The 19,661-nt window shown below is 37.0% G+C and overlaps 1 protein-coding gene across 1 annotated transcript; it reads left to right on the top strand.

Moving 5' to 3' along the window:
* Window positions 1-4,611: 4,611 nt before the first annotated feature.
* Window positions 4,612-12,077, top strand: LOC149719772 (uncharacterized). Its single transcript, XM_089854096.1, has 15 exons — window positions 4,612-4,878; window positions 5,188-5,249; window positions 5,581-8,156; window positions 9,274-9,472; window positions 9,531-9,668; window positions 9,736-9,843; window positions 10,062-10,148; window positions 10,212-10,280; window positions 10,332-10,564; window positions 10,637-10,756; window positions 10,830-10,895; window positions 10,966-11,028; window positions 11,088-11,296; window positions 11,359-11,517; window positions 11,599-12,077. Exons 3-9 carry the CDS (start codon window positions 8,136-8,138, stop codon window positions 10,451-10,453), a joined length of 744 nt encoding a protein of 247 aa, XP_089710222.1. The 5' UTR covers window positions 4,612-4,878; window positions 5,188-5,249; window positions 5,581-8,135; the 3' UTR covers window positions 10,454-10,564; window positions 10,637-10,756; window positions 10,830-10,895; window positions 10,966-11,028; window positions 11,088-11,296; window positions 11,359-11,517; window positions 11,599-12,077.
* Window positions 12,078-19,661: the final 7,584 nt, after the last annotated feature.

Genomic DNA, 19,661 nt, shown 5'->3' with positions numbered 1-19,661 from the left:
TTAACCGATTCCGACAACTAACTGTCATTACCGACAATAAACAGACTACTAAACGGATAGGAGATGCTAATGGGGATCGGTTTGGGGTCTAAAAAACGTAAGTGTCAGGACTATTTGGAAATAAACAGTGGCGCCGCCAGGATTTTTTTACAGATAGGCTAAGGAAGATTTAGGGGGCCCCTTATAAAATTTCAAGAGAAAAATTTAGTTGCGCAACGTCGATAATATTAAATTAACAACTATTTTTATCATATTATTCATATAGAGAAGTTTAATATATTAAAGTTCATTATTATCAGACAAAAGACATATTATAAACTGTAGTTTGCGAAAGTAATAAAAACACGGAGTCGGAGAGAGAGGGGGATTTTCAGTTAAGGCCCCTATGAAGTCACTGTGCACTGTCGATGTGGTGAGGAAAGGGGAAATCGGTTTACAAAAGGAGTCTGACCTCGAAGTTTTATGGGACCATATGGAACGGGAGAGAAGAATATTAGGTAAAGAGCGCGAAACAAACAAGATGACCCCAGGGCTGGGCTCATAATTTTAGTGACATCGTAACGAATAGAAAATTTCAGCTATTGCCTATCGATGCGCTACCTTTAAGTGTGATGTAATGATTACTAGTAATCCTAACTTCAATTCATTTTCTTCTGTTATAATTATAATAGTGCGACACAAATAGGAAACTTGCGCACCCTTTAACAGTGCAAAAATGATTAATCGTAACGCATAAGTAAACCCTTAATTGAAGTACAGAAAATCAGACTGATTGGTCCCTCGTTGCGCTATATTTTACTGTGCTAAAATTATTGCCCGTAATCTGTACATCAATAATTTACCTTCTTTTATAATTGTAATAGTGCGACACAAACAAAAAACTTGAGTGAGTTTCCCCACAATAACGCATACCTAAACCTTAATTAAAGTACAGCAAATCCAAGTGACCCCCCTGACCTTAAAAATTACGTTCATAAATTTACTTATGTTAAAATTGTAAAACACAATATTAAAGGCATGCGAATTTACATTTTCATATCATATTTTCCCACGAAAGTGGTATTTTGTTACACTTTCTGACTTTCAAGTCTCTACTTTCAAAATATCAAGTTTTTAATATAATTGTACCAATGTTTCTATTTTTAAAATTCATTGAAAAATCACGAAAACTCAGTTTCGATATATTAACAATGTTGTCTTGTCGAGCTTGTCCGCCTGCTTGATGACGTCACTATAACGTTGAGGAAAAAAAGCGCGGGAATCCTATACGCGCGAGGCAGGGTGGGAGATAAGGATTTTTTTAAACTGGACATTGGGCCAGCGACCCCTCTGGCCTGGAATAAATAAACTGGTCCATGACCACTGACCAGGGCGCGTCGTCTGCTGAATTGAAAAAGTGGATAGTTACAATATATTAGCTAATGTCTGGACTCTGGAAACCCTTGAATTTTCTTAGTGGTCCTGTGGACCACTGACCCCCCCCCCCCTCCCGATTTAATTTTTAAACTGGTCCAGGCAATTTTTAAACTGGTCATTTGCCCTGCGAGGTATACGCGTCTCTAGCTTCTCACCAATGCGGCCAGTCTAAACTCTTGGTCTGATAGCGGAGAGAGTGGTACCATGTCACGTGAAATAAATATATCTGTGACGTCGAACTACAGGGAAACGTCTTAGCCTTTCATAAAAAAAAGGATTTGCATATGAAGGATTTTCAAATGCATATTACCAAATAACCAGAAATCGGAGGATTAAAAGCTTGACATTTTTGAATTTACAGAAATTAATTCTATCTTTTGTTAAATAAATCAGAGGTTTTTCAAACGAAGCTTCTCATACCCTTTAAATATAAAGATACTATCAAAAGCTGATTATGCTTCACACATAAAAAAGTACTTAAGTCCCACTTTTCCATAACTTTAGCCCCGAATTTCATGATATTCCCGAAGTAAAAACTAAGCAGACGAACAAAAAAGCTTTTAACCAATCATAAGCCCCCTAACCGTGGATAGCGTCTTTAATGCCAGACCAATCGGCGACTGCTATTACTATTTTCTTGCATGGGACCTCGACTCGACCTCGCCGTCGACATAACCGGGAAACTAGGAAGGCAAATTTGCGGTATCGTTCGTTAGTCGTTATATTATATTCAACGTTTTAAAGCTCAAGTTTCGAAAATTTTCGAGTCATTCAATAAGTCGTCAACTAAATATTATAAGAAATGTTTTAATTTCAACAGAAAAATAGCTCTGCAAACAATAGTAGACTCGAATACTACACTAAGCCTTGGCTAGATATCAGCGTTATCCCGATTCCCGAGCCGCCGACGGCTGAGCTCACCGTAGCCGCGAGAACAGAAAAGATTCCTTATAAGAAAACAGATACACGGTGTCTTAAATAGTCCAAGCAAAAGCTACCCAGATTGATAAGATCTTTGTGCCTTACTCCGAAATAATCTTTGGTATTGTGAATAGTTTTAACTAAAGAATATTTTAGACACCCTACTCAGTCTTAATAGTAGTTCCCTAATTTATGTACCTGGTAATTTGGTTCTTAAGGCTGAAGGCTCGCAAGGATCCGAAAGGACCGCGTTACCGAATTATGTTCCTCCGCGTAAGGGGAGGTTCTTTCCGAGGAGCTTAGAGAAAATCGTTGTAGCTCCCCCAGGCAAATGTTACGTACTTCATACTACTACTTCTGATTCTATTAACTTCCTATTGTTTTCAAAATCGCTTTCGCTTTCAGGAGAAATACACGTAAATTCTGGGATCGTGACAAACACCGCCTTAAGACCATTCAAAAAAATATATACCATCAGTATATACTTGCTTTTTCATTTAATGTTAACCTCGATTTCCTTGAATGTTTAAATAGAGGAGCGGGATTGAATGCGTGAAATCCTTATTGTCGACGGGTGACAGGAATTTTAAAGGGAGAGTTTAACAGCTTCCATTATATTAAGGCAATCCAATAATCGTTTCTTTCACTTTAGATATATCGAGAAAACGAAAAACACAATTCACAATCATTAACCTCACTTGTACAATTAAGTGAAATGCTTAAACTTGCTTTTACAATCCCCTACATTTAAAAAATAACGAAAAATATCACCTCACCACAATCCTCTTTCATTCACTGTCCCTTCAATGACGAACTAAAAATTTACACTACTACTACTACGAGAATGACAACAGGGCAGGTCAAACTAAGAGCCTCATCGTAGATGTACATCATACGATGTGGCTAAAAATCAAAAAGCGAGATAACCTTTCTGGCTAGTCAAAAACCTTTAACACGAAAGTGTTAACCCATTTTCCATTTTGTAGAATATTGTAAAAATCAGATGCCAAAAAGTTCATCATCCTTGTGAAATTTTGTCTAAAATAAATTGCTTTGTAGGCCTAGATCAAAATATTGTAATAATGGTATTTTAATATTATGGGAACCTAATTTCGGGGCCCCTCTGAAATTTACGGGTAGGCTGTAGCCTACCCAGCCTACCCCCTGGCGGCGCCACTGGAAATAAATACAGATGTGTATATTAGCTGTAAATTGATTTAAATTAGTTAAAAGCTATTTAAATGTTAGAAATAATAGTAATTAATATTAATATTAATATTCATATATTTAATAATTCAACACTATAATTGTTTTAAATATAATGAAAAAAAAAATCGACAATAAATTTTATTTTCAAGTCGTGTCTCTCAAAGATGACTTTTTACATCTTCGAATGACGTTGATGTCACGGAGAGGTATTACACTTGATGTATCCGTATGGGTGTGTCTGACACCGCGTCCGCAGTTGGCAATCGGAGCAAACGTATTCCCAATACCCAGACCGCGATGCACGCGGCGATCGGCTAGGGCTACGAGAAAAATCTAGCCTCTCAATTGCGGCTTTTCTTATCATTTACTGTGAATCAATCGCCTTATATACCCTAAATTTACAAAAATTCTGAAAAAGGTGTTCGCTTGAAGTCAAACGTAAACAATAGCCATGTTTAAAATGATTTTTGGAATAATGTTTCTTAAAACGACTAAACTAGAATTAAGCTAAATTAATGTTGATTAAAATAATCAATATCAATTATATTTATTTAAGTTTTTAAGAAAAACGTCTTCATTGGGTCTCGACTCGGAGAGGTTATTTTTTTTTGAGAGAGAGGGTTTCAATGCGAGTGGGTCAGTGGACCTCGGCAAGGATTTGATTATACAGGTTTCAGTACGTGTGTAAACAGGGGAAGGAAATGAGGTTTACTTGGGAGATGACGGACGGGGTGTGGGGGTCAAGTCACCTCCGGCGGACACGGGGCAGTCGGCACCTATAGGGTGGGATCGCCAACATGTGTCTTATTCCCTCAAACTTTGCCGCCCAGAAGCTTGGCTTACAGGAGTGCGCCACACTCCCGGCTAGAGAGGATATTTTGGTTTTCCAACTTGTTTACACCCACACCAGAAGGGAGCGAGAAAACGTCAGAGCAGGGATGGCAGATTGGGCGGGATTGCGGCCAATTGGGCTTCTCCTATAAAATGTTTTTGGGCTGGGTATTGTAAATCTTAGTCGGTATCTCGTGTACTTTTCGATCGGCGGTTTTTGGGCTTCTTTACAGTTTTATTTAGGCGGGCTGAAAATTTTCGATTTCGAAGAATCATAGCCAAGGCCCAGAAGAGATATTATTAGGGGAAACACGTTGACTCTCGTCAGAGTTTTTAGTCTTTCTTTATCCGCCATGCTGTTTTCAACTTGCAAGCAACGTGAATCTAGATTAGTTTAATTGTACGGCGAAATTTTTCGAGAAAGCGACGCCATTATTAGATTTCGGAAAGTTTCTTTGGGATTGAAGCTTAGAACTGGATCTTACCTTGCTACACTCTAAGGTTAGTACCTGAGCTTTTATTAATATATGAATGTTAAATTAATGTGATGCAATGTACATTTCCCTTTTTTGAATAAGAAAGTTTAAAAGCTGTAGTAAAAATTAGACAGATTTTTAAATTAAAAAAATAGATTAGGCCTAATTATATTAACTTTTTCGTCGACTGATTAAATGTTGATCATAATTTTTCAACCTAAACAGCTGGGGTGTAGAGCATGGGGATAATTTTCAAACATTGGAAAATTTTTATTAGACAATTTTATCAATTATTGTCTACAATTCTTCTATGTACTAAACCGATTTTTTACAGGTATAAATGTACCCAGCTGTACCATTTTAAATCGTAGACTTTTTGCGATGGCACCACTCAAAGTAAGCTACCAATTATCTTTCAAAAACGAACATAGAAAATTGTCACTAAAGGGGATAGGGAAAATTACTCCCCTTTTATTTTAACTAAAGTGCAGTGTTGTCAGGTCCTCACTGGGGTAGTTTTAAATACTAACATGAACTGCTAGCCTTTCTTTCTGTAGTCTGTTGCCTCACCTGACAGCACTGGGGTAACTGAAAAAATCCCCTTTAGTGAAAACTATGTACAATAGCCCTTACCAAATGGAGACCTCCATAAAAAGAGGTGTAATTGACCAGATTTAAATGTTGGGAATGTGCATCAGTAATAAATGTACTTGTAAATGACCAACAGGTTAACACTTCGGAATCAAAAGCCGCGAAATTTGAACTTTTGTCTGCAAGACAAAGAAGTAGAAATAATGGAAAGTTTTATGAAGAGCTGTTTAAAAATTACAGTGCTGAAACAATCGAGCTAGAAAACAACGAACAAATTATTTTATCTAATGCACAAAATGCATGCTATAGAAATACAGAGCATAGCGAAGAATACGAACATGAAATGATGCGATCCTTGAGGCAGTTTACCCCCTCTAATGATAGCGATTCATCTGAATCAGTACAGGATGGGTGAGCTAATGAAAATAACTTTAGTGATAATGATACTCTGAGTAGTGACGAAGAAAACTGTAAGGGCTCCCCGGAAAATTTTGAAACTGATCTTGCTGTTTGGGCTTTAAAAAATAGAATTACTCATGTCGCGTTAAAACACCTTCTAAGTATTTTGCGTAAAAATGGCTTCGAAATAGCAAAAGATAGTAGGACCATTCTTAAAACTAAAACAACGGGTTCCGTTGTAAAGGCTTTTGGTACTGGGGAATTCATTTATTTCGGAATTAAGAAAGGCCTAACAAATTTTCTTCTGTCTAATTATCCGTACGAGCACGTTATCTCTTTTGCGGTAAATATAGACGGAGTTCCAGTATCTAAAAGTGGGACTAAAGAATTTTGGCCACTATTAGTTTCAGTGTTTAATTTTAAGGATGGCATTGTTGAAAAGCCCTTTATCGTGGCGTTGTTTTGTGGCGAATCAAAGCCCCACCCCTTAAAAGATTATTTAGAAGAATTTATACATTAACTAAAAGAATTAGAAAAAAACGGATTTTCACTGGGTGGTAAACTTTACGCAGTGAATTTAAATGGACCTTTCATCTTGGACACTCCGGCTAAATCATTTGTTAAAAGAACCAAAGGGCACACAGGGTATAGCTCTTGCGATAAATGCACGGTCGAAGGCGAACGTATAAATAACCGTACATTTTTTCTTGGGGTTAATTCAGAAATGAGAACTAATGAATCGTTCGTTAACAAATTAGATGAAGACCATCATTCTGTGGGGCAACACTCCCCGTTATTAGCACTTGATATCGGAATGGTAACACAGTTTCCGTTTGACTACTTGCATCTAGTTTGTTTAGGCGTGATGCGTAGAATAGTTTATTTTTGGATAAATAAAGGACCATTTTCAGTTCGCTTAGGTCAAAAAAACGTATCTATAATATCCGAGAAGCTACTAAATGCCCGTAAATTTATTCCTTGCGAATTTTCCCGCAAACCAAAATCTCTTAAACACATAGATAAATGGAAAGGAACGGAGTTAAGGCAGTTTTTGTTGTACACAGGTCCTGTAATATTAATGGGAGTTTTGAGTTCTAATGTTCTTAAACACTTTCGGCTTTTCCACTGTGCTGTGTACATATTATCCAGCCGTAATCTTTGTCAATCTCATAATGATTATGCAGCGAAACTTATGAACATGTTTGTTGAAGAGTCATATAAGCTGTACGGTGAAAAATTTGTGGTTATGAACGTGCACAGTTTATCACACTTATATTTGGACGTGCTTAAATTTGGGCCTTTGGACAATTTTAGTGCGTTTGGTTTTGAAAATGAACTTCAATTTCTTAAAAAGGAGCTTAGAACCCCCAATAAGCCTTTACAACAGATTTTGTAACCATCTTAACTCAGAAATCAAATTAAATTTTCGATTAATCTTTAAATTAATAATGAAATACCTTAAATTAACATTATAAAGATATTACTAGCCCTTTAAACTTAAACCTATCCCTTTAAAAAACTGAAAAGAAATTCTTTCGTACAAAAGAAAAGGAACTAGCCCCTCAATGTTGACACAGAACGTTCTAGAACTATCCTATACCCCTATATCCATAGTGCAAAACGAAATACCTAGCAACGAAAACTTTTTCCAAGATTCCAGAGAAATGTCACGCTGATTTAGACCCCAAGCAACAAGACCTTGAGTCACTATCCTGGTACCTGGCCCGAGAAACTTCTAGAACATTTTTTTTTAACCCTTAAACTGACCAATCCGTATTGGGTCCCAGATTTAAAAGTTTTGCCTATTCGTTGATAACATGAATCCGCCCGGCTACGTCATAAATATGGTCCACTATTCGCCAAACCAAAGTCAATCAACTAACGTCATTGTCCCAGAAATCATTGTGAGAAACTAGAAGTTATATATACGAAGTCCCTCCTGTCCCACCCTAAGTCGATTCCTGAAACCCTTAACGAAACCCTGTCGGCTCATCCTTAAGAAACCCTTAGAAATCCGGAGATATTTTTTATTCATTTTGATACCTTTATTTTTCATCAATTTGAATCCCCAAGTTTTCGGAAGAGAATCGGAGAGATTTTTTATTCAATTTGATACCTTTATTTTTCGTCAATTTGAATCCTTGATTTTTTGGAGAAACTCGGAAACATTTTTTTAAACCCCTAAGTTGAAGAAGAGAAGGAGCGCGAGTGCGCGAGATATTAAAAGAAAAAAGAAAATAATTATCTCTTAAATCGAGAAAAGAAAAAAGATCCTGAACCATTGAGAAGAATATGCAAGAGGAGCAACTTGTCGTAAGAAATTAAATAAAACTTGAAACTATTTTGATAAACTGACTTGAAACTATGGTTAAAGAACTTAGATTATGGTTAACGGATTGATTCATTTTTTTTTAAATCCTAACTTTCTATTTTTGAACATTATTAATTTAGTGCATAACTGCACGATTTTAACCCAAACACCCCTGAAGTTTAAATTTGAAACTTAAAGGAGACATTCCATAGAGTATATTACTTTTGATTTTTGTTTATTTTTTTTTTATTTTGACCCCTATAAAAGTGTGTGGAAATTTATGAACAAGATTGAATATTATGTTGAATATTAAAATTTGGATTAGAATCTATTTTGACTCTCAATTGACACATACCATCAAAACGCGGTCACTTTTGATTCAGAAATTTTATAAGCCCCTCGTTCCCGTTAAAAGGCCTTAACTCTCCACAACTGACTGCATTCTAACATCTTGTCTAGCGTTAGCGAGGTTGAATCATAAGTGAAAAGAGGTAGGTGTTTGTCTTGCATCTTCCTAACCCCTCTAGTAAGACGTAGAACACCCCACCTTACCCCCATAAAATCTTAAAGAGCATGAAGAAAAGGCTTATAATTTGTAAGAGATTGAGTGAAAGAGACAATTTTGACCTTAACACATTAGGGAAAAGGGAAAAAATGCATTTCATAAACGAATACAGATTTAACTATGACAAACCACTTTGCGGCAATTTGCCAAAAAATGGAAAGTCTTTCAAGAAGTTAGAAACTAATAAATATGTTATCTCAATTGGATTGGGGGATAGTACTATTTTACTTGGCAATGGAAATTATGCTAAAATTCAATATATATTTCAACACGATGATACGACGGTGTCGGTATTTACGAGGGAATATGATCATTCTAAAGACTTGTTCTTCTACCCAATGAAATCATCTTTGCTGGGCATAGTGATTATATCTGGGCTATCCAAAACAATTAGTGTCTACAATATTTCGAAGATCAGTAAAAAATGTGTGGCATTGCCTTACAAGGGTGAATTAGCAGTAGTCCCTATGTTACATTATTAACCTTTAGGTATGCGTATAATTTATCTAAGTCATCTTTGTAATACCTTAATGTATTTAATTCATTTGAAATAGATGTATACGGTGGACCACTTCCGAGACGATGACACTATTGAAGTAGTTTTAACAAAGTGGTTGAAGGATCAAACCAAAGAAGAAACTCAATGTTTCTATCCGCCAAAAGGGAATACCTATTTTCTTAAGGCTTTGAAGAACTCTCTTACGCCTGATGACTCTTGGCCTCTCTACGACGTTAGAGTATTATTGAAAACTGGTAGGTAACGTAAAATTTAAGTAAACAGTTTCCCATTAATAATAATTAACTTTTAAAGACGACTACAAAAGGGCGACTAGTAAAGCAAATCGAAGCAGGGATGAATCCGATCTATGCAAGATTACGGATAATGATGAACTTACAAAGAAACGAAACGCTAAAATTAGGAGAATAAATGACAATTACGTGGACGTTGGTAAGTTAGTTATGAGTTTAAGTACAAAGCTTTTTAGTTCTTACGAAGGGGTTTTGACTTTTTTTAGATACTTTATTTGGGAAGCTTAATTCAAAGCAAGGACAAACCAAAAACAATAAAGAACTGAACATCAGTTTACCAGATGCTCCAGTATTTCCAGAAATTGTTCACAGTGGTAAATATATAATATAAAACTGTTGTACTTTATTTATTTGACGTCAAGGATCAGACTATTGCACCATTGGAAAAAATGCAGAACAGTTCCTTGGAAAATCATTCAAAAACAAAAAGTATGAAATGAAAAATGTGGCAAATTTAAAATATATGAAATGTTTATTGATATTATAGGTTCCTTTCCTTGTGCTAGTTATAATTGTAATAAAACTATTTTAGATTCACTCGAAGACAATATACACGAGTCTGAAACAAATATGGACGAGTCTGATGATTCTTTATGTTCAAGTTCCACAAAAAAATCGTGTATGTGTACGTTTATTAACATTCCCTTTTCTCTTCAGAATTGTAATTATTTTTTATGATTAGATAAAAAACTAACTCAAAATAAGTTAACAGCTGCCCAAATTGGAAATGCTCTAGTCTCAGGAGAAAGTGGTAATTGTTACAAAACCTTTCTCTATTAAATTATTAACAGTTAATTTACAGGTGATAACGAAGTGAAGAAAGTCAAAAACCGAGTGGAAGCAAAGAGTCTCCAGCTATTTCTAATGCATGCAAAAGAAACAACAAAGTTGATAAACAAATTAAAAGTCCTATCAATGTTATGACTGATGGCCGTAATAAAAGAATTACCTGCAGTAGTAGTAGTTGCGACGATCTGTTTTCAGACGAAGAGTATAGTAAAGGACGTAAAAGAGCTAAGGGACAGTATTTGAATAGTAATCAAGCTATATATAATTAACTTTTAAAGTATTTTTTCGTAAAGCTAACTACAATTTGCCGTTGGTTAGATAAGAAAAGTGGAAAGGAGAAATCGAAGGTGGAAAGTAATTTTGTAAGACATTTCGATGACGACAGCTCACACGCTAGAAGTGACTCTGAGACTTATCAGATGTGCTCACATAATAACGGTCTGTGTTTCTATTATTACTTGCTTAATATTGTTTTTAGCGTTAAACGTTTTGGTGCCTTTACTATACACAGTTAACTCGAGGAAAAACGGTGTTAGTTTCTCTGACAGCAACTCGCAAAGAAAACAAGTTCAAAAATGTAACCTCACACTTAGTTGTATGCAAAGGCATATTTCAGCCATATAACATATATCCTTCTTTGTTATTAGCGTATCATCACCAAATGTACCCAGGATCGTCAGTCAGCAATGATAAGGATCCACACACTTAAAGTATAATGATGTTTAAATTTCAAAAATAGATCATATTAATTGATGTTGAAATCTTTCAGAATTTCAGAAAACCGTATTGTACCAACTTAGTGACTTGAAGCAACAGGTAGAATATGCTACTGTTTTGATGCGCCAGATGGCAGAAGTTTTGTTGGAAAAACCCACATTTAATGAAGAAATTCCACTCTTGGAACTACCATTGAAATGCAGCAATGATTTAGATGACTTGGAGGCACGAATGCTAGATGGGTCATTCCGAAAGAAAATTGTAACTATTCTATTTTATATAGTTTAATAATTCGAAATTACATTAAAGTTGAAAAATCCTAGGTTACCAAGATGTCTTCATGGGGTGGCAGTTCGGTTAAAAATACAATGAAGAGAATTTTAACTGAAGTTATATCTCACCAATTAGCCCTTAATATTAATTGGGTCGGGGCCAATGGAAAAAAGGGTTTAAAAATTTAATTCTAACTGAAGCCATGAAAGGTACGATGTGAATTTGTTATTTAACAATGACAAATTATTTCCTTCCGTAATTAATCCATAACATGATTCAAAAAAACGTAGAAGCTGTACGAAACAACCCTAAGTGCACACGCACAACAGACTTTGAAATGGAAAAATGTATAAAAGATTGGTTTCGGCATTCTAAGGACAGACATGGTGGCCGAAAAGAACGGGAAAAGAAGAAATTAAATCAGTCATTGCATAAGTTTATAAGGTATGTTCCATAAGTATGTCACTACCCATACTTCGTAATGTTAGAGGCTTAATGAGAGCTAGTTCAAGAACGACGTGAGAATTGACTACACTCGGTTTTGCAGTCCATCCTCCTCTTTAGTCTGTACTAAGCCTTTGACAAGGCCTCACTACGCGTCGCTTTACAAGAATCTATGACGTTTCACCTACGTCACTTCATGACAAGCTCTCATTAACGAGTGACACACTTATGGAACATATCTTATAAACTTATGGTCATTGTAATAGTGAATAATAAAATGAAATTTTCCCTTGTCATGAATCAGATAATATGGTGTACCATGACGCTCTAGATACTACATATCTGTGAATTTGTATTTGCATAATCAAACATTTTGTTTTTCCTCAATGTATGCTGATCATTGTTTAACTCGAAAAACACTACAATTATGTCTTTAAATTAGGAACATATTTATAAGCCTATTACAACTTTCGAGACTATTTACTCGCAAAGACATATAGTCGGCGACTATCAATTTCCAGTCGCTTTGCTGAAAAATAATAAAATATCACGATTGTAGGAGGTGTTTATATTGCCTACTAGGTTTCAACTCGGTAATATGACGTTCCACAAAAATGACTACATATTATTTACTACTCAGTTTCAAGTCGGTAAAATGACGCTCCACAAAAATGCCAACATATTATTGACTACTCAGTTTCAAGTCGGTAAAATGACTTTCCATGAAAATGCCTACATGTTAATGCCTACTCAGTTTCAAGTCGGTAAAATGACTTTCCACGAAAATGCCTACATATTATTGCCTACTCAGTTTCGAGTCGGTAAAATGACTTTCCACGAAAATGCCTACGTATTATTGCCCACTCAGTTTCAAGTCGGTAAAATGACATTCCACGAAAATGCCTACATATTATTGCCTACTCAGTTTCGAGTCGGTAAAATGACTTTCCACGAAAATGCCTACATGTTATTGCCCACTCAGTTTCAAGTTGGAAAAATGACGTTCCAAAAAAATGCCTACATATTATTGTCTACTCAGTTTCAAGTCGGTAAAATGCCGTTCCACAAAATTGCCTACATCTTATTGTCTACTCAGTTTCAAGTCGGTAAAATGCCGTTCCACAAAATTGCCTACATCTTATTGTCTACTCAGTTTCAAGTCGGTAAAATGCCGTTCCACAAAATTGCCTACATCTTATTGTCTACTCAGTTTCAAGTCGGTAAAATGCCGTTCCAAAAAAATGCCTACATCTTATTGTCTACTCAGTTTGAAGTCGGTAAAATGCCGTTCCACAAAAATGCCTACATATTATTCCCTACTCAGTTTCAAGTCGGTAAAATAACGTTCCACAAAATTGCCTACATGTTATTGTCAACTCAGTTTCAAGTCGGCAAAATGACGTTCCGTCAAAATGCCGACGCATTGTTGCCCACTCGTTCAAAGCTGGTTTCGTGACGCGCATCTTCTTTTCCAATTGTCGCTCGATGTGTTAGTTTTGAGTCGGTTTAGGGACGCGCAATTCATTTTCTGACGGTCACTCGACTAGATTATTTCAGCTGGTTTAGTGAAGCACAACTCCATTTCCGACTGTCGCTCAACGAGCTATTTTTGAGTCGGTTTACTAACGCAAATCCCCTATTCCGATTGTCGCTCAACCAGTTAGTTTTGAGTCGACTTCAAGGCTGCTTTATTCTTAACCAAGAGCGCATTGACTACTCAACGGCTCGGACATGAAGCATTCTGGACCGACAGTTTGATAACTCTTTCGGGCCGATTGATCAAATTTGGTGTCGGCCCGACAAGTTTTTGCTACTGGGGATATTATTTCGGGAAATACTCTAAAGACCGAGCAGGGTGGCTAAAATATTCTTTAGCTAAAACTATTCACAATAGCAAAGATTATTTGGGAGTAAGGAACGAAGATCTTATCAATATGAGTAGCTTTTGCTTGGACTATTTAAATCGCCGTGTATATGTTTTTTTACGAGGAATGTTTTCTGCTCTTCCGGCTACGGCGAGACCAGCCGTCGGCGACTCGGGAATCAGGATACCGCCAATACCTAGCCAAGGCTTAGTGTAGTTTTCGAGTCTACTATTATTCGCAGAGCTATTTTTCTCTTGCAGTTAAAAAAATTCTTATAATATTTAGTTGAAGTCTTATTAAGTGACTCGGAAATGTTCGGAATTTGAGCTTTAAAACGTTGAATATATTATAAAGACTACCGAACGATACCGCAAATTTGCCTTCTGAGCTTCCCGGTTAGGTCGACGGCGAGGTCGCATGCAGGAAAATAGTAATAGCCGTCGCCGATTGGTCTGGCATTAACGAGGTTATCTACGGTTAGGAAGGGGGCTCATGATTGGTTAAAAGCTTTTTGTTCGTCTGCTTAGTTTTTACTTCGGGAATATCATGAAATCCATGGCCAAAGCTATAGAAAAGTGAGGGACTTACGTACTTTATGTGTGAAGCATTATCCGCTTCTGATAAAGGTTATATCTCTCCAAAATTTATACACTTCATTTTCTTTTATTCTTCCCATTTACTGATTTCCATGTGTCGTCTGATTTACTGTATATTCGCTAAGCTTGGAATACTGCTTAAATAATCCCCTGCAACAAAAATCAACTGCGGGCACAGTACGAATTTTAACTAGCGGAACGGTTTTTTGGACCGCCTGATTTGTGACTTTAGACCCTACCTTATAGTGCGAAATGTCCGCCCAGATAAGTGTCTTGCTATCCCAACGTTTACTTCGGTTGATTGCAAAATGCACTTTATGGATACAAAATCGGTAAGGGAATGGACAAGAAATTTGCGATCAAACGGTCAGAAAATCAGCTGGCGAATGGACTCAAAATTGGTAGTCTAGTGGACACAAAATTGGTTGTCTAGAGTACACGAAATTTGCAAGCAAACGGTCAGAAAATCGGCAAGCGGATGGACACGAAATCAACTGGTAAACGGTTATGAAATCGCAAGGTGAATAGACGCAAAATCGGTGTGCGGATGGACAACAAATCGGCAGGCGAATGGACACGATATCGGCTAGCGAATGGACACGATATCGGCTGGCGAATGGACACGATATCGGCAGGCGAAATGGACACGATATCGGCTGGCGGATGTAGTGTTAAATTACGGTATAACATTCAAATTGAGTTAAAATTAGTATTAAAATTAGTAAATTAGGAAATTGTAGGATTCCGATTCCAAATTTAAAAAGCAAAACCCCATCTCCATGAAAGAAAGGCGCTGGTCGCTGACCTTTCATATAGAGATTAAAATAAAACTTGGGGCTCCTGAAAAGACTTGGGTTTCCTTGGCCAGGGAAACACCGGTACCCCCTTCCACAATACAGCAATGACGCATCTATTTCTCTCCTACCCTTTCAAAAGTTTCCCCAACTCTTATTTTTAACTAGAACTAGGGTTTGCCAACCCATTGATGTTTCAAAAAAAAAGATACAATCTATACAATTGAGTTGAAAGTGTTTTTTTGTTAAAATTTGGTGTTAACGCGTCGTGCGGTGACGCACGTGTTTCGGAAAAATACCGAAGAGATTAACCGCTTCGGAACGAAGAAAAATAAATACGGGGCGTGGATTAGCGACCCGGGCGAAATCTTGGCGCCGATGGATGAGACCCAAGAAGGGACCAAAAGAAAAAAAGAGGAGAAGAAAGTGATCGAGGGTCGAGAGAGGTAGAGTGTGAATTCGGACTCGTCCGATTTACTCCCCTCGCCCTGACGAACTAGGGATCAAAAAATCTTAACTTTCGACGAAAAACTGCAGCGCGCCCGGCGATTAGACTTCGGGAGACCGGACGATCAAATCCAATGAACGCGGGTCAAGACCACAGCACCGAAGATGTAACAGCGACACGTAAAGTACTCTTTCAACTTGATTATTCGTGTTACGGGAATAACCACTTGGTTAACTAGGAAGGTTCTCACGAAACCTAGACTCTTAGAGACCTTTTTATTATAAGTTTTAATATAAGAAATATTATTATTGTGGGTCATTAACCTTCAGTTAATGACAGAATATATTGTATATTTATAATAATTAACCAGTTAGGATGCATCCATTACGTTAGTGTTAAATTAATAAAACTATTAAGATTTGGCAAACCCTAACACCCTATGAATTATTACAAATCCCCTAGACAATAAACTGACCTTAAAATTAGCCTAAATCCCCTAGACAAATAGATGTGTCTCGCTACCCCAACCCTTTCCACAGGTACGCGAGTATTCCCGGGCCAATGGTGATTTTTTGTAGTGCCAGGAGACTCAAGGTAAGTCCTTGAGAGTTGAAATTAAAACTCAATAATTAAGAATAGAAAGAATCGCTACAAAATGGGGGCCCAGCCGGGATTCTTATGTGTAAGTTACGTAGATATGATAGTATGAGCAATTAGTTACCAGAATTAAATTAGTAGGAAGGGTGTAGATGAAATTAGTACGTCCATAGTTGAACGTGCCTTAAAAATAAATACAGGCTGTCTAAAACTGTTGATTAACCACTTAGGGACGATTAGGGGCTTAAGCAAAATTAGGAAATTCGTTTACTGAGTTCAAATGCCTTATAGTCAATAGTACCGTAAACTAAATAATAATAGAGTTCCAAGCCTTATAGTCTAAAAAGGAATTCATAAGAAAGTATTTAACCCCATGAACCCCTATAGTCGATTTGATTCGCAATTAGTAGCCGTTCAAAAACAATTACGTAGTGACCGGTTATTGCACCGATCCCAACAAAAACAAGAACCACCCCAGTCTTCCGAAGGTTTAATTCATACTAGCAACATGGTACTCACTCATAGCAACCAAAATTCTCGCTCTACATCCCCAAATAGAAACGTAGGAGGTTCGGGTGCTAATAGTAACCCCCCTCTCCCTCCAGCTTCCCAAGGTAACCCACCTGTTCATAGTGGACACGGCAACCAGGGAAACCAAAACAATTTAGGTGGGATGATGCAAAGTAATGTAAACGCCATAGTAAATCCTCCTTTAGCCAACCCAAGCCCCAGTACCGCAATGGGAGGCCAAACTAATCAGAACTCAAGCATAATTGCCCCCTCTACCAATATAGGGACGAGTAGTTCAATGACCCTAATACCAGCTGATTTTCTAACAGCATTAATGAAAAGAATGGACGATATGGTGACCATACAACAAAATCAACAATTGATAATTCAATCCTTACTAGCAAACCAAAGTTCGACACAAGTCCCCCAAGCGCCACAAACGAGCGTAAATAATGCCTCAATACCGAGTACCCAGGTCAGCTGGCCAGCTCAAGCGCTAAATTCAAGCTGCCCTACCTCTTTAGCAAGTCCACATGCGAGCGTACCCTACCCCGCGCAAAATACGGGTACTAATAACGCCCCTCTACCATATCCACCTGCCAGCACGGTTAATAACATTGCACCTCTCCCATATCCACCTGCTTGCACGGTTAACAATAACGCGCCTCTCCCATATCCACCCCAGGCTGTGTTATTCCCAACGTATAATGTAGGAGCGCCAAGTCCGATACCGTCCCTTGGTGTCCCTAGTACCATAACCCCACAAATGAGCGTGAACCGCCCCTCGTTTTTATGGCAAACACCCCTACAAACCCCTACCTATAGTGGAAAGCCATCTGATGCTGGCCCAAAACAATTCTTACGTCGTGCTAAACAGATATTAACGACCAATAATATGACTGAGGTAGAATTTTTACATAGTTGGATCCCATCCATGCTCTTGGGCCCAGCCCAAGACTGGTTCTATTTAGAACAACCATTTTTAGATTGGAATAGTTTCGAAGCGAAAATAAGTGCCGCGTTTGACCGACCGTCAAATGACGATTATATTCAGGACAAAATAGCGGAACGTCTTCAAAAACCACGGGAGACCGTTTGTGAATTTCTAGTTGTTTTGCAGAAATTATTTGGGCAACTTAATACCCCTCCTTCTCTTAGTGAGCAGATACGGAAAATAAGGCGAAATTTGCGACCCGAAATTAGAATCCATCTGGAAAGGCATAGTTACACCTCTTTGAGAGACTTTACTGACCATGCACACTGTAAAAAATAATGGTGCATTCTTACACCATATATGCTGTTTTTTTCGGTGTCAAAATTGACACCATTTAAGGTGTACATCTACACCATTTTCATGATAAATTCACGCCATTTACAAATATTATTTGCAAGTATGAACGAAATATTAGGCATTTATGCACCATTTATAGTGCTTTTTAACATCTTTTTCAGGAAATCTTTTGAACTCTAATATTACTACTTAGTTTAATGGTGTTAAATGTAGGCAAAGTTACGCCACGTATATCACATTACTACACCAAATGAAGTGAAGGTGTTAAATATTTTTTCTATATTTAGCACCACGTTTAAGGTGTAAAACAAAGCCATTAATACACCATTTCAAGTCTCTGTTCACTCCATTTCAAAGCCCTATTTACTCCATTTCAGAGCCCTATTTACTCCATTTCAAAGCCCTATTTAATCCATTTCAAAGCCCAATTTACTCCATTTCAAAGCCCAATTTACTCCATTTCAAAGCCCAATTTACTCCATTTCAAAGCCCTATTTACACCATTTCAAAGCCCTATTTATTCCATTTCAAAGCCCTATTTACTCCATTTCAAAGCCCTATTTACTCCATTTCCAAGCGGCTATTTTGTTATTTCTCCATTTCAAAGCCCTATTTACTCCATTTCAAAGCCCTATTTACTCCATTTCCAAGCGCCTATTTTGTATTTTCTCCATTTCAAACCCCTATTTATTCCATTTCCAAGCCCTATTTACTGCATTTCAAACCCCTAATTACTCCATTTTAAACCCCTATTTATTCCATTTCAAACCCCTATTTACTCCATTTCAATGCCCTATTTACTCCATTTCAATGCCCTATTTACTCCATTTCAAAGCCCTATTTACTCCATTTCAAACCCCTATTTACTCCATTTCAATGCCCTATTTACTCCATTTCAAAGCCCTATTTACTCCATTTCAATGCCCTATTTACTCCATTTCAATGCCGTATTTACTCCATTTCAAAGCCCTATTTACTCCATTTAAAAGCCATATTTACTCCATTTCAAACACATATTTACACCATTTCAACCCCATATTTACGCCGTTTCAAACCCATATTTACACCATTTCAAACCAATTTTTACACCATTTCAAACCCATATTTACACCGTTTCAAACCCATATTTACACCGTTTCAAACCCATATTTACACCGTTTCAAATCCCTATTTTCACCGTTTCAAACCCCTATTTGCACCGTTTCAAACCCCTATTTACTCCATTTCAAGTCCCATTTTAACAATTTCAAGCCCCTGTTCACCCCATTCCAAGTTGATTTTACTACGGCAATTAACAGATTGTCTTCCATTCGGCTGAAAAACCTCGCAATTTGGCGGATTTTGGATTCGGTATATTATGATTAAAAGTTCCCGATAGAAATACAGTAATTCTCGGGAACACGAAGACTCTATACCCGAGATAATCTGATTATCTAATGAAGGTTGAGTGGTTAGGTAAAATGAGCAATAATTCCATGTATTTTTTTTAAATATTAAGCAAAATTTAGAGTTTAGAAGAACGAAATATTTTCAAATCGAAGAAATGTACCTTGACAAAGCGATTAGCAAATTGTTATATTTAAGTCATATGCATTATGTAACACTGTAATGAAGTTTGAACATAGAATGAGTACCCAAAATCTATTTTCTAACGTAACATTGTTCCTCTAAAAACATTTCATTTTTAAACGCTGTCACCGATAAAATGTTTATTATCATTGAAATGGTTTTTCAATTTTTAGCATTTATAGGATATGAATATATGCATACGCTTATTATCACGAGGTCAAATGCTTAATTTAGGAACC

The sequence above is a fragment of the Phalangium opilio genome, unplaced genomic scaffold (assembly GCF_054372755.1).
Source record: "Phalangium opilio isolate 3A_F unplaced genomic scaffold, DU_Popi_V2 ptg000002l_1, whole genome shotgun sequence".
Taxonomy (NCBI): domain Eukaryota; kingdom Metazoa; phylum Arthropoda; class Arachnida; order Opiliones; family Phalangiidae; genus Phalangium; species Phalangium opilio.
This window is presented reverse-complemented; position numbering and strand designations above follow the sequence as displayed.